At 37.3% G+C, this 15,363-nt stretch overlaps 1 protein-coding gene across 9 annotated transcripts in view; it reads right to left on the reverse strand.

Moving 5' to 3' along the window:
- The window catches only part of ATXN10 (ataxin 10), a 124,870-nt gene that overhangs the window by 40,331 nt on the left and 69,176 nt on the right, over positions 1-15,363 (reverse strand). For 6 of the 9 annotated variants that reach the window (XM_080576598.1, XM_080576596.1, XM_080576594.1 and 3 more), the window contains 3 exons: positions 14,398-14,506; positions 11,605-11,774; positions 2,226-2,315 (listed from right to left, as the gene is read on the reverse strand). In XM_080576598.1, coding sequence (XP_080432724.1) covers positions 2,226-2,315; positions 11,605-11,774; positions 14,398-14,506 — 369 coding nt within the window. The remainder of the gene's footprint in view (positions 1-2,225; positions 2,316-11,604; positions 11,775-14,397; positions 14,507-15,363) is intronic. The other 3 variants (XM_080576601.1, XM_080576600.1, XM_080576597.1) reach the window with 1 other exon arrangement.

Consider the following 15,363-nt stretch of genomic DNA (forward strand, 5'->3'; position numbering starts at 1 on the left):
ATAAAAACAAAACAGAATTAGGTTTTTGGCTGCCCATGTGCTACAGGAATAATATAACACTGATGTCACACCAGTGTATCAACTCATTTCAACAAGTAGCAAAACCAAAACACTCTTCTGTTCTTTAATATTTCTCAAGTGTTAGCTATGATCAACAGATTCAAATCGTAAATACTGCAATAGACACATATAAAAGGATGTGGAGTGCATAAACTCCTCAAGTGACCAGAATGAAGAATTTTTATACTGTTTTTGACTTCCAAAGATTAGAAATAAAATTTTACCAGAACACAACACATACAGCACATAGGCTGTTAGTGTAATTGCTCATCTGGTGGGAGGGAAAAGCAGCCTTTACTACTATTTTATCTTGTACCCTTTAAATTTATCTTATTGCTTCCACCTGCAAAGCACAATAAATGTAGCAAGTCAAGTCACTAAGTCATTTAATGGACCCAAATTGTTTACGGAGAATTTGTGAGCTGTTTTTCAGGTCTGATACCAATATTTTTCCTTTTACAAATCTGAATGATGTAGGAACTGTACAGAAAATTTTGGTCCAAAATAACAAGAAAAGTCAAGCTTCAGTATCCAGATATATCACTCTCTTCAATAAGTGAAGTATCTATATTTGAGAAAATAATTAGAAGCCTGGTAACAAATAAGTGAAAATGAAACTATCTGGGACGGTTTATGTTGGAAAGGCTGCACAATTTCAACAGACCCATTTCCTCTATGCCCTAACATGATCATGACATGCTGAAAAAAATAGGCTTAACACTCAGCCAGGTAGATTCTCACTGTCTAGGAGAGCACACACACTAAAAGCACTTAAAAAAAAAAACCTTAAAGTAAAAAAAAAAAAAAGAAAAAAGGGTGTTTTCCCCCCACAGTCTTTCCTTCTGCAGCCTTTAATAAGGCTATTCAAGTACTTTGTTCTCTTTGAGCACCAGCATCACTAAAATTCATTCAAATATTGCCATGCTGAACAGCAAGGAGCAGAACACTCTAGAACTACAATTCAGAACAAACAGCATCACCTAACGGCAGAAATTCAAAATTGCAGGTTACAGACTGCATTTTCCTTTCTCTTCCCCAAGAAAAACAGGGTAAGAGGGGGAAAAAAAAAATAAATGCTCGGTTTCTTCCTAAAGACTAGGTGCTCTGATTTGGCCTCATGTGTTTCAACAGAAGTTTCAGCAAACAATTTTCTGGGCTGGCAAGAGAAGGTATACTGGTTAAAGACAAACAGGCAAAGAGAACTGAAGGCTCACAGCTGCTTTTTTGAGAAGGCAAAGCCAGGCTCAAGTCTTCAAGACATTACAGCTCTAGAGAATCTGATGAAAGGCTGCAACAGGAGTCCTTTTGTACACATTTGGTACAGATGTACAAAGGCACAAAAGTCTCCATGTGCTCTTTACACTGAATGTTGCACGGAGAACCACTAAAACCAACAGTTACTGCAGCAAATTCATCACAAAATGTGATCTATCACATATGTCATGCTCCATTTCCCTACTGAAACTATTTCATTAGTGCTTCCAACATATGAACTGAACTAACAGATTACAAGTCATGCTGATCAAATCTCAGCATCCAAGAAAACAAGAAAGCCTCTTTTTTTTGCTTGCAGCTATGTTTACAAACTTTAGGATTGTCATAAAAAATAGAAGCTGAGAAACTTCAGTATCTCATAATACCCCAAACTGTAGTAACTATCCAGGAAACAGATTAAAAGATGACTGATTCTTGTGGCTCACAGATAATTAAAACAGCAAACACATCCTCTTGTAAATGCAAAGGAAGAGAAAGTTGTATTTATCCAAAGGGAACATATTCAACACTCAAAGCATTATATCATCATCCCATTGTGAAGTCTGGTAAACTATAAAAAGAAAGTTATATGTGTGATGACAGTCAAGAAAAAACACGGGGAAATACAAAGTTCATGCTGAGGTTAGAACAATGAAAAACAACACAAAACTAATGAAATTCCCTGTTATAGTAATGGAAAATATATGTCACTCATATCCGACACCAATAAAAATGGAAAGAATTTGGATTAACAGTTCAAATCTGAGCTAGAGAAAAAGTATTAAAAAAGGTAAATATTCTTCCACAGATGGTGGTCTTGCCCCCAGCAATCAATAATATGTGCAAAAAGCAGGAAGCACATATTAACCCCTTTCCTGCAATACAAGGCACTGTAAGTCTTTTGAACCTACTTTTTGTATTATGTTAGCCACATCAGAAGGTGGTGATTTTAGTAACAGTTTTCCCAACATTGAGTATCCCAACCAAATTCCATTCTTCACCTAGGAAAGAAGAAGAAACATTGCTGGCTGATACATTGCTCTTCACTTAGCTCTGAGTGGTATATGGAACAAAAAAAAAAATAAAAAAAAAATTGAAAAGAAAACAACCAACCTCTTTTTTAATACTGCAAATACTTCACAAGCTACTATAATTTTAACATTCCATGATGTCTTGCTAAAGCATCTGAATCCATACTTGGAGAAGTAAAAAACAAGTTGTCATGACTTCCATACTCATTCTCTAGAACTTAGGACACATCACCTCTTATTTTCATTGTCTCAAAATATAAACCTGGAAAATGAAATGATCAGGCTGATCGAGACAGCTGAAAAAAGTAAAGACATTTTCTGATTTCAGTGGACTTTAAACCAGGGCATTTGCTCAAAAGATGCCGAGGCTATTCTTGAAGACAGAGTATGGCTGTAAAGCCCAAGAGAACACTCATTTGTGTCATAATGAGGGTAAAAGTAATACACTGTAGGAACTGCCTGCAAAATCCAAGGACATCTTATTATAAACCACACATTATACAGGTATGCTGATTTATTCTGGTTTTACAGAGACGATTCCAGGCAACAATGACTGCCACACAGTGCACATTCCAGGTAAGTATTATACCAGGCCGTTCTATAAACCAAGTCTAAAAAGCCTGTAACAGAATGAAATGCTCTCCAGCAAACACTGAATTTAATTCATGTCTGCCACGTGCCTTATGAATATCACTCAGCCTACTAGACTGAGAAATAAGTTGTAGGAACTTCTGAGAATTCTTCCTTATAAAGGTCAATATCTTTTTAGATTTTGGTCTGCATTAAAATGAGTCCACAAACTACTTGTCTTGAACAGGCACATTAAATATCAATGTTATATATGCAGCTTCAAGCACTTGGAATAAGTGCTTATTATAACTGCTTGAAAAAAGTATGGAAACAACTGTTTGACTACGGCACACTGAGCTTTCACTTTAAAAGAGTCCTGTGCTGCACCACTATAGTAATAAGGTTCAACACTAAACAGGGTTCAAAAAAAGAACAGGTCAACAGGCCTAGAAGTTGGTACTGACTGTTTAGAAATGTATGCAGAGTCATCTTGTTTCAATTTTGAATCTCAGAAGACATCTAGCCATTTTACTCTTTTCTATTATTTCTGTGCACTAAAATTAATTGCTTTGATTTAAACTTCTAGAGCAATCCAACATCTTAATTTAAAACACTATGAACATCAAAAGAACAATCCTCCTTGCACAATGTTTCTTTTACTCCATAACATCCAAGTTCTGTTCTTGCTTCTGGCAAATGTATGTTGCATAAAACCATTATTCAACAGCCACATTCACATAGCCAGAAGAAAATCTAGATTACGTTTGTGTATATTTGATGTTTGGTCAGAGTCTCAGCCTATGATTCTTGAGAACATAATATATGGATTGATCTTTATACTCCTTTACCTGTTAGATGATTAGAGTAATCCTCCACATGAAGCAGGCCAATGATAATCAGTACTAGAAAGGAAATAGGGTACTCTGCATATGCCAACCTTCACCTGATCATTGAGGATATCCAGACAATCAATATGTGAAGATGTGCGTACATAGTATACAATTTATATACTAACTGGAAAGTGTTTAAAATAAAAACTAAGAAAAAACAACAAAAATAGATTATGAGCTATTAAAGTTATCTTTAATATGAAAATGTGACTGCACCTAGTGCACCTGAGTTATTTGCAAGAGAAAAGTTTCAATGCACTATATGATCAAGGCTTCAAGTGTAATGGGTCAAAATGTACAAGTCACAAGGAGCCACTGGATCAGTCGCCAAACATTGGTGGAGGGGAGTGGGGAGTAGGGACAGGACATGATTGAACATTAACTTGTTGCCTATATAGGGGCAACATAACAGAACAGAGCATTGTATTAGTCTCTAACAACAAATGAAAGACATTTGCATAAACAGAATTCAGCACTTTATAAACTATACTGCATGAGGCATGCATCTCTGATCTCAGGGAATAAACACCAACACTTTATTGCTCATGTTGTTCCACCACTTAGAGATCTCTTTTTTTTTTTTAATTACTTTTTTTAGACAGTCTCCAGCACGTGGATGAAAATCTTTAGTGGATTTGGCACTTCACTAAGACTTTCTGATTGGGATAAGAGCTGAAGACTAACATAAAATCCATACATGTATAGGACTAGAAACAGTTACATTATATGTTGCAACAGATACTTTAAAGACCCTCAAACTTTCTACTGGTGGTATCTCAATACTATGTAGGCACATAGCTCATTTCCATAGCAAAACCTAGGCTTTTAAAGCACTTGTGTGAGAAAATTGATTTTAAGCTTTAATGATGACTTTTACAGTGCTATAGCTAGACAAAACTTAGTTAAAGGGCTCAGTCCTGCAGCACCCTGAACATTCTTTTAGCAAAGCCTCGAAACATACGGATAGCTACAATACCAGAATGGTCCCATCCAAACATTTCAGTCAGTGAAACTCTGCATATTTTTACAGTTAAGCATGCAACAGTTCACCACTTTACAGAGTTCAGATCCAAAAGACTCCTCTTTTCTTTGCTCAACTTTAAACCAAGAAATGCTTCAATTTTAGGAATGTTTTACATTAGGAAAAAACAAACACACTGATTTCTTCCTTTAGAAATTATGTATCAGCAGTTTAATTCTATTCTCCCTCTCTCAACACTGTATGTAGATAAATGTGGGATGATCTTCGTTGTAAGTAACTCCAAATACTCCCATGCCATGCCGGGAGGAATATAATTACTTAAAATAGTTAAGTTAAACCTGAACAACTGTAACAGATAAGCACATACAATCTTCAAGACAAACTCAGGTGAGAAAGCCGTTTGTAAAAATAAAGCAAGATATTAGTCTTCAGTTCGAAACCTTCTATTTTATAGTCACTACAGCAAAAGAACTAAGTTAAGAACCTGAATGGTGACAATTTGATCTATGAATACTGGCATCTTTTTCTAATTGCATTCTAACTGGATTCACTGCACACCCTGCCCCAGCAAAGGAGAGAAAGGAAAACTGAATTCCAAACAAGACAAATCTTGTTCATATTTTCAGGCAGAACAGTCTTCAAATTAAGGGACAAGTCTTATATAAAACAATTTGTCTTAAATGTATATTAAAAAAATCCAGGTTATGTTAAACGGCATCCAAATCTTTTACTTGTTACTTTGGTTAAGACTAATGTAAACTGTAGAAGCTTTTTTTTTTCCTTTTCTCACAAAAAAAAACCCAAAACTTCCTTTCTCACTGTTGCATTGAGAAAAGAAGAAAAAAAATATATTAGCAGAACTATTGCTGTCACCTCAAATAATAAACAGGCCTGTCAAAAAAATTTCCCTCATAAATTGTTCACCTTATTAGAATGATACCATTTAGGTAAGAAGGTGCCAGTCAGATACCAAAGACAACTCCATATTTTCTCCTACAGAAACAACTGAATAACATTACCAATAAAACACATTCTGAAATCAATATCCTATCAGCGTGTCCATCAGCATCCCAATTAACCAAAATGTTCTTGGCATAAGGATATGGATTGCTTTCCTTCCTTCTAAAGTGATCAGTTTGTTTGTGTCACATTGATTAAGAGACATCTCGAAATCATACCCATGCAGATTCACCAGTCTGCAGGGGACAGAGATCTCTCAGTGGGTATCAAATTGGCCCAGCATATTAACTTTACTACTAGACAAAGTAAGCAAGTAGTAATAAACTATCATATCGGTAATGACAGTGAAAGACATCAAAGCCAGCACAACCAGATTACAGCTCCAAACCCAAGCTAACTGCTTTGTTCTTACTAAGTTAGGCTTAACCTTGCATTCAGAAACACCACGATTTTTCCCTTCAGGATCTCTCTCAAAAGGTAACTGTACAGAATGGTCTCATCATGCTGCTGTTCTGCCAGCTGGCTGCTTCACCTTTGCAATGAACACAGCCCCTGTCTCAAATTTAGTTTATTCCAGACAACTTTGCATCCCTCAGTGACGGTTTTCACTGGACAGAAACCCTAGGCGATTCAGATTCCCCCGTTTGATCTCAGATGTAACAGTGAACTAGAGTTGAAGAGTGAATAAAGATGGCAATTAAACTTTGTTAATCCTTCTACTTCTTTTCAGTTCCCTATTTACTAACTCCAGCAAGGTTATGTGATTGAAGTCTAGGCAATTCCTCTCCTTTTATAAAAGAAGAAGGAGGAAGGAGGGAAGAGGGAAGAGGGAAGAGGAAGGAAACAATGTAGAGTAATGTCTACATTATTCTGTTCATTATTCAAGAACTGATGACATTTACTACTAAATGAAATCAGTTATATTAAACAAGTCATACTGCATAAACATCTAACAATATAAACAACACTTTAGGGAAAGTTAATAAGGTTGTTCAGAGCAGTATCACAATAGGGAACAAAATTAGTCATCTGAAAATAAATGCCTAAGGCATCCCCCCGAGTAAACAGCACAGATTATGTCCACATGGCAACACTGAGGTGCTCAGAAGGCAAAACAAATGAATTTTCACTTTTTCTTTTGACAGCTTCATTCATCAACCACCAGCCAAAACTCCACTCCTTGGTCAGCCTGAGAGTTCACCTCCTTCCTTCCTATATATTTAATTAAATGCATCTTTGTGAAAGAAGCACTGTAGTGGGTTTACGTGGCAAGGTTTTGGTAGCAGGGGGCCATAGCGGTGTTTTTTGTGAGAAAGATCTAGAAGTTGCCCCATGTTTGGTAAGGGCCCCACTGCTGGCCAGAGCTGAGCCAATAAGTGATGTTGTTTTGCACCTCTGTGAGAGCATATTTAAGACAGGGAAAAAAAAAAAAAAAAAAAAAAAAAAAAAAAACGCTGCGCCACACAGCAGCTGGGAGAGTGAGAGGAGTGAGGAACAGCCTTGCAGGCACCAAGGTCAGTGAAGAAGGAGGGGGAGAGGTGCTCCAGGCGCTGGAGCAGAAGTCCCCTGCGGCCTGTGGTGAGGACCATGGTGAAGCAGGTTGTCCCCCTGCAGCCCATGGAGTACCACGGTGGAGCAGGGTTCCACACTGCAGCCCATGGAAGAGACCACGGTGGAGCAGGTGAACCTGCACCGACGGAGGCTGCAGCCTGTGGAAGACCCCTGCCAGAGCAGATTCCGGGCCGGACCTGTAGCCTGTGGAGAGGAGCCCACGCAGGAGCAAGTGACCTGGCAGGAGCTGCTGCCCATGGGGGACCCAGGTTGGAGCAGTTTGCTCCTGAGGGATGGACCCCGTGGTACGGAGCCATATCTGGAGCAGTTCTTGAAGAGCTGCTGCCTGTGGGCAGCCCACGCCGGATCAGTTCAGCAAGGACTGCATCCCATGGGAGGGACCCCACAGCACAGGGGACAAGAGTGACCAAGAAGGAGCAGCGGAGAAGAAGCTCTATAGACTGACCATAACCCCCATTCCCCTGTTCCCCTGCGCCGCTCGGGGGAAGGAGGTGGAAGAGGGTGGATGGGGGGGAAGGTGCTTTTGGTTTCTTTCCTTTGTTTCTCGCTTCTCTAGCTTGATAGTAACAGGCAGTAAATTTTACTGTCTCCCTATGCTGAGTCTGTTTTGCCCGTCACGATAATTACTGTGCGACCTCCCTGTCCTTATCTCAACCCTTGAGCCCTTTTCGTCATATTTTCTCCCCATTCCTCTTTGAGGAGGGGGAGTGAGAGAGCGGTTGTGGTGGAGCTCGGCTGCCCACCTGAGTAAAACCACCACACCCACATGAATGACAATAACTTGACAGCTTTTCCTCCTACAGCGAAGCACAGAAAGCACAGAACTGCACACCCAGTGCAGGATCTTTGCAAGTTCAACATGCAATTAGCTCGACAATTGGTATCTTGCATACAACCACTTTATTTGTTCTTCTCTCCTCTTCCTGGAAATACGTCTGCAATTCAGGACTGTTCAGTAAAAGAAAAAAAGGAAATAATCATACCTTATAAAGAGTTACCTCAAATATTACTGGTTGCTTATTCTTAATTATGACAGCACTCAGTAAAAACCATGCAATGACAATCCTTTTTTCTGTAAGGCATGTTAGAGATGCCGGAATGTACTGCTGACAGAATGTACCCAACTTGTATCAGTCCATACTGAACGTTATCAAACACTTTTCTTACAAATATCAAACCATCCAGCCTAACAAAACATGGAAGTGGGCAGTAAGCTTGGCAAGACCAATTTTTATAACTGCATCTCAGTTTACAGCTTGAATTTCTGTCCACTCCCTTATATCTTCAGAACTTGTCACAATAGCGTAAGTAAAACTATGAGGAAGAAAGTTGTAAGGAATGCATTCCTAATTCTAACAGAATAGAAGCTAAAGAATGCATTATAAAAACAAATAACTTTAAAACAAAATGAACAAGTAATAAAGCACTGGTAAGATATTTTGCTGTTCCAAAGTATTACAAGATTTTTCACAACTGCCAAAACAGTACACTAAGACCCTGCAACTATTGTTCTTACAGCACGTGGAGACCACAAACGGAGACAGAGAAGAAGCATTTGCAGAGTAATTATCCTCCCACTACTGGCACTCTCTGTTTTAAAGCAACAGAACTGTCACTAGTTCTCCATGCAGTAGGACTGCACCGTCATGCTTCAGGACACACACTGCATGAGGTGTAGGCTGGCTCAAGACCCACTTCCCGGAGAACATGCAGGTTATCACTTGGCTCTTGAAGATGCCCCAGAAACAGTAATGCAACTCTGTCCACTCAGACGGCTTAGTCCAACCCACCGTTTGAGCCCAGAGTCATTGGGAGGTACTTATATTTTCAGAACAAGTCAGGCAGGCCAATGCCATGCATGGATCACTAAGGTTACACTGTTTAAAACACATATAGCTCCTATTATATTAGTGCTTTTATTATTAAGGGTGTGATTACTGCATTTATTAATGCTTTATTATTGTTACTGGGAAAAGAGGTCTACCGGGACTGAAAGTTACAGAGAAATATTAGATAAAACAAGTGTGAAAGCCTCAGCTCGTTAAAGAGAGTCAGGATATTAACAGTTCTGTTTAACAGTTTCTCATAAGCCACATGTGATCGTCTCATGTCAGGCAAACAGCAAAACTGACTGAAGAGGAAGTCACTTCCCAGCTTGTGCCACAGTAAGTCACGCAAAAGCAACAGCCAATGGTACAGCCCAAGGTCTCAGCCACGTTAATAAGATACTTGGTTTGTTATATAAAACACAACCCACCTTGCATTTTATGTTACTTTTGCTCTGTAGATGCAGTACCGTATATAAAAGTAAGACCTACACTGTGAGATATTATTCTGAAGAAGGAGTCTGAAGAGAGACTTAGGAACTCAGGAACCAACTTATTTCCATTCAGTTCTAGGTATGACACATGCATCACTTTGAAAAATTCATTCACGTCTCAAAACTGCAGTTTTCTTATTTCTGCAGTGAGATGGGGGCTATTTGCCTCATCTTCACAAGCACGTGTTTATGTATGGACACTGCCTTAACAATGACAAGTGCATTTATTAGAAGAAATTTAAAATGCATGAGATATGCTGAAGGTATACACGTGTTATCATACCGTTGGCATTTCTGAAGTTTCAACAGCACTCAAATAGCATTCCATGATATCACACACAAGAATCTAAGTAATTTTCATGACAGCATAAAGCAATAATATTTGCAAGCAGTTTAAGGCAAGTTAATATCCATCTTCCACTGAAATCACTGTCTGCATGCCTAATTGCTCCAGGGGCCTTTGAAAATGCCAGCAAAAATGAACATAAGTAGTAGAATCATCACTTTCAAAATGAAAGCAAGCTCCACCTCCCACCCCCAATATCATAAGGTATTCCACAAAAACACATTTCATTTACTTAAACACCTATTACATCATAAAGGGTCAGAGACAGAGCTAAACAAGAGCATATAAGAGGATTAATAATTTTTCAGAATATTCAAATTCTTTATTCTGTATGGAAACATGAATGGGAAAAGGGATCATCATCACCATATTTCTCATCCATATGCCTGTATTATTATCACATGTGAAACAGGCTAGCATTTATCAGATTTTCCATCTTTCCATCCTCTAGGAAAAAATAAAAAGACTAAACTGGAGCTGTCTGTCATACACCATGAAAATGCCCTACTGCTGATTATAAATGTCTATCTTGGTAGACACTGCAGCAGTTGAAAACAGATTTGATGGCATCAGTACAAAACAAAGCACCACCTCTGTAAAATGAAGAAATCACAAAGAAAATATTTATGAAACAAGCTTCTAGCAGATTGATTTTTCAGTACTCACTATCTTGATAGCTCCTTGGTAACACAGAATTAGACTCAGTATCTCATCATATGCAACTTCCTGCAGAGTAACCAGTATTAATTATTGTATTTTTAGTACTTGCTGACATGGGCCTCATTTAAGCACCATAAGAGGGAAGTAAAAGTACTCCATTATCTTCTCTACTCATTCTATACAGTCTCTCTTGTATGCTTTTCATTTTCTAGCCTAAAAACTGCTTCTTTGAGAGCAGGTGAAAACTTTGATTCAAATTAATAAAATAATGAAATAAAGGGAACTGTGTACATATTTCCCTGTACACAGCAACCTGTTTGATTTTCTTAAGTGCTCAGATGAACCATAAGACAACATTTTTTAATTACTGCATTTCCTGCTGAAATTAAATTAGTCTAACAAATCTTGGAGGAAAAAGTTTCATAGTTAAGAACATTCTGCTATTCCCCTTTTTTTCCTCACTGGAAAGCAAAACTGATTTTCCATAAAGGAATTCCAAAGATAAAGGGATCAAAGTGATTTGAAGGAAGCAGACCTACATTTTTTAAAGGGCATGAAAAATTAAAGGGAAATAAAAAATCAATAGGGACTAATTTAAAGATTAAAATTAAGTTTGTGCAATAATTGCCACCTATTTTCCTTCAAAGTGAGGTTGAAGTTTAGTCTCAGACATTTTAAACAACATGCAAATATGAAAACAATAAAGAAATCAGGTACTGACTTGCAGTCTACAGGACTGATGCAAAGTGTAGACAGGCACACATTATACCGCTGTTAAAAAGTTAACATACCTGTTACAGTACTTCAAGTACACTCCAAAAAAATCACCTCTTTTACAAACCTAGTTTTAACCTCTATTTGTAGAACAACAGTATCTTTTAATCAGTAATTAAAGTCGTGGATTAATGTAGACATCTGTTCACATGTGAGGGTTTTGTGAGAAAAAAGCATAAACTTACCTTGTCTTGGTTTCCCTTACTTTTGTAACACAAATTTCCAATCAAACGAATGAGATGAGATTTAAAACCCACAGCTGGATGTGAAATTTCTTCTTGCCCTGTCATTGCATGTGTAGCAGTGAAAATATTTACAGCCTGTTTCCCAGCAAGATGAGTTAATCTCAGGATATCTACAGAAAACAAGAACATTTTATTTCATTACCAAATGAAAATTAGTATTACTTTGCAAAGAGCTTTACTACCATTTCTTAATTGTTTCACTCAAGAAAGTCAACATGATTTCATACATCTAGGAATATATCAAAAGAACTTCACAAGTTTCCTTAATTTATATTTCTTAATTTGTGTCAGTATATACCATACAAGGCCGTCCCCAAGGTCAGAAGGTATTCTGGAATCCCTTTCACACACTTACATAGTTTACACATGAAGGCTGAAGGCTGGTTCCAACCATCTTTATTTGCACAGTCACAACTTGTGGGCTGTTGATAATTCTGGCATCATAAATGCAATCTGCTTCTTGGTTTAAAAAAGTCATTTTCTAGAAAACTTGTTTTAGTTCAAACTTCTCACATCAACAAAACTTATAGAATAACTTTTTTCTTTCTTCTCCAGCCTGTTCCAGCTCTGTAGGATGAGAAAGGATTTCCAGTACATCTAGCACCTTGATGCATCATGATAAAACACTGAATGTCATAATTCTGTCAACTGGGAAATAGTAATTTATATGCATGGTAAATGCTAGTTTAGAGCAACTAGGATTTTTTTTTTTTTTTCCTGAGATGGTCAGAAGAGAAACCAGGAAGAAGTGAAACTCATATAGTACGTTTCATAATCTGTGAAAACAACATTCTACAAAGACCAGACCATGAAGAAAAGTTGAAATCATATGAACATCTGAGAATTCATACAGCTGAGAAGTGAATTCACTAAAGGCTGTACCAATATTTAAAAATTAAGAAGTACTTTTCCTTTAAAGCAACCTGCAATACTAACAGGTGGCCCAACATGCCACTGTCCCTCAGACAACTGAATGACAAATTGATGCTTCAGGCAACTTCATTGGAACAATAAAAATGTAGCAAAAACAGGTTATATCACTGATCAATTTAGTAATTAAACCCTATGCTCTTTCTGCTCCAAATATGACAACATCCATAGCAGAATGTACACTAGATTTCCTGGACTTAAATTAGAAGAAACTTTCTAAGTCCTCATAGGATTATTTCATTCACAAATGTCTGAACCTAGAAGAAAAAAGAATCTCTGTGCTGATCTGGAGTTAACTAAGTCTCTGGTATTTTTAAATATAAAGCTGTAATAGGGCCTAGTGGCCCTATTGTGGCCTCCCATATGAGAGTTAGCACTTATATTTGTTCCAATTTTTGAACTAGGAAAACCAAGATCTCCTGACCCTTGGAAAGAAGGAAACAATCAAAGAGTAGTAGCCCCTAAATAATGTCATTGGAAAGTAGCTGATAACTCAATCTTCTTTCATGGAAATTCGCTTGTTTTTTTTAAATTCAGAAAAATCAGCATTATTCTGCATACTTCTCATCACGCTCACTTTGCATGCTTTTTTTCCTTATGATCTTGCTATTTTCCCACACACAAACAAGGAATTCTGTGGTATTCCCAAACCTTCTGCCCTTCCCTTAAGGGGGACAAGCAGAAGAAAAGATTTAAGAACGAACACAACAAATCCAATAAAACTCAAAGTTTTATTATAGTCCAGATAAAATGCAATGAGGAACGCATCTACAGCGCAGAAAAAGGTGGAAGAACAGCAAGACTGGCCTAAACTGGTTGCTAAACTTACTGATCTGCAACTCCTTGAAATTCTTTTGCATAGAAAGACATATACAAGCATTCAGATGATACAATGCACAATATTGCATTTCCTCAAAACACACACACATAAGATATACCTTACTTCAGTCATCTTAATGTAAGCGGCAAAGTTATACACCTGTCATCAAACAGAGATGTGTTGCTGTTGGTTTTTTGGCTTTTTTTTTTTTTTTTTGCAGCAAGGACACAGACTACCCCAAAATATTCATAATTAATATCTGTTTCAGCCATTTTTTAAGGCAAAATACTTAACATTTCTCTTTAATATCCATCAAATTTTTACAAGTTATTCAGAAAATGGTACCATATATCAGCCTCAGAAAGTGCTACCATTTAGAAAGGCACAAGTCAGTATATGTACATATACTGACTTATATACATATGCACATCCCCCTTCCTCCTTGAGTATATAGGGTCTTTCTGGACCATCCTGGCTTCCTTTTATATGTGTACAAACCTTAAGTTTGTTGTTTCTTGGCAAAAGAAAGCTTCTTTTAAACTAACCTTTCAAAATCACAAAATTTGGCTAAGAACTTTCAAACTGTACTTAATTTCAGGAATTTGGGAAACAGAATGGAACAGGCATGGAAAAGTCCTTTTTCTTCTTCTTGAGGAACTTCTTCCACACGCATTCAGTCAGTGGAAGAACATAGGAAGCAGTTGTCCTTTTGCACAACTCTTACTGTATAAATAGCGTATTGCTGAGAGTTGAATAAAGGCTTTGTTGGGTAATAGCGGTCAACAGAGCAAGTAGAGCAGCAAAAAAATTCCAAGAACAAATCAAATATTTGAAAATGTAGATTAATTCAATCTCCTATTTATTTATTTTATTAAAAGGTCAGAATCGTAATTACCACCAGTTGCAAAAAACATGTTTTCATTTACTGAGCAACATGATTTGAAGCCAGGCAACAGCTAATGAACTCTGCAGCTTTCACTTACCTATTGCTGTTTCAAGTAAACCGGGCGAAGCCTGTAGATGCTCTAGTTGGCCGTTGTTTGATGTCATTTCACAAAGAACATCAAGAAGTCGAACTGTAACCAGGGCTTCCTATAGATGAAAACTACATTTCTGAAAATGTTTTACGAGGGATCACATAAGAACATAAAAATACGACAATCTACTAGAGGACAGGAATTCTCAGCACCTCAGTTTCTTTGCAGGTCTTCTCAACTGCCAAGAAAATTTGTCTAAAATAAGGGTGTCTTTCTACAATAATGTATTACATTGCAGTAATTCCTTTTTCTACTAACAGTGTTAAGTGTGCCCTAAAAAATCATGGGGAAAACAAAAGAGAGCAATATGGGATTTTTTTTTAAACAAAAACACAGTATCTTCCAAATGCAGAAAATTACTAGCTGAGAAAATTATTTCTGTATAAATGTTTTCTTTAAGTTTATTCAGTAGGACCGTCCCACTTTAAAGACACAAACACCATCTGCAAGACACTAATTTGTTATCCGCAGGAATTCTGTAAAGTTCTGTGGTCAAATGAACTTTGGCTGTGAGAATTTACATTATTCTTGGGTAAATAGGATTGGGATCATAGATGCAGCACTTTGGTTAGGTATGACACACACTATTTTATTTGCGTATTATTTATTCAACCAGAGAACTATTTTTTTCTCACGGGTTGAGTTGATGCGTGCTTAGAATGACAATCCAGCACTTACAGAAACTACCTTAGGATTGAACAGCATAATTTTGAACACCGCATATTACTCACGAACCACATCACGACTGCAAGATAATTCTATGGAAGGTACAGTATGTAAACTAGAAGTAGCCCTAAAAAGGTTCAGACACAGGTTTCATTAATTATTCCTGCATGTCTTTTTTTCTTCATATCCAGGATAAAAAGATGTTTACATACCAATAGCATAATACTTTGAATCCAAATAAACAAT

This window comes from Anser brachyrhynchus, assembly GCF_964034855.1.
Source record: "Anser brachyrhynchus genome assembly, chromosome: 1".
Classification (NCBI taxonomy): Eukaryota; Metazoa; Chordata; class Aves; order Anseriformes; family Anatidae; genus Anser; species Anser brachyrhynchus.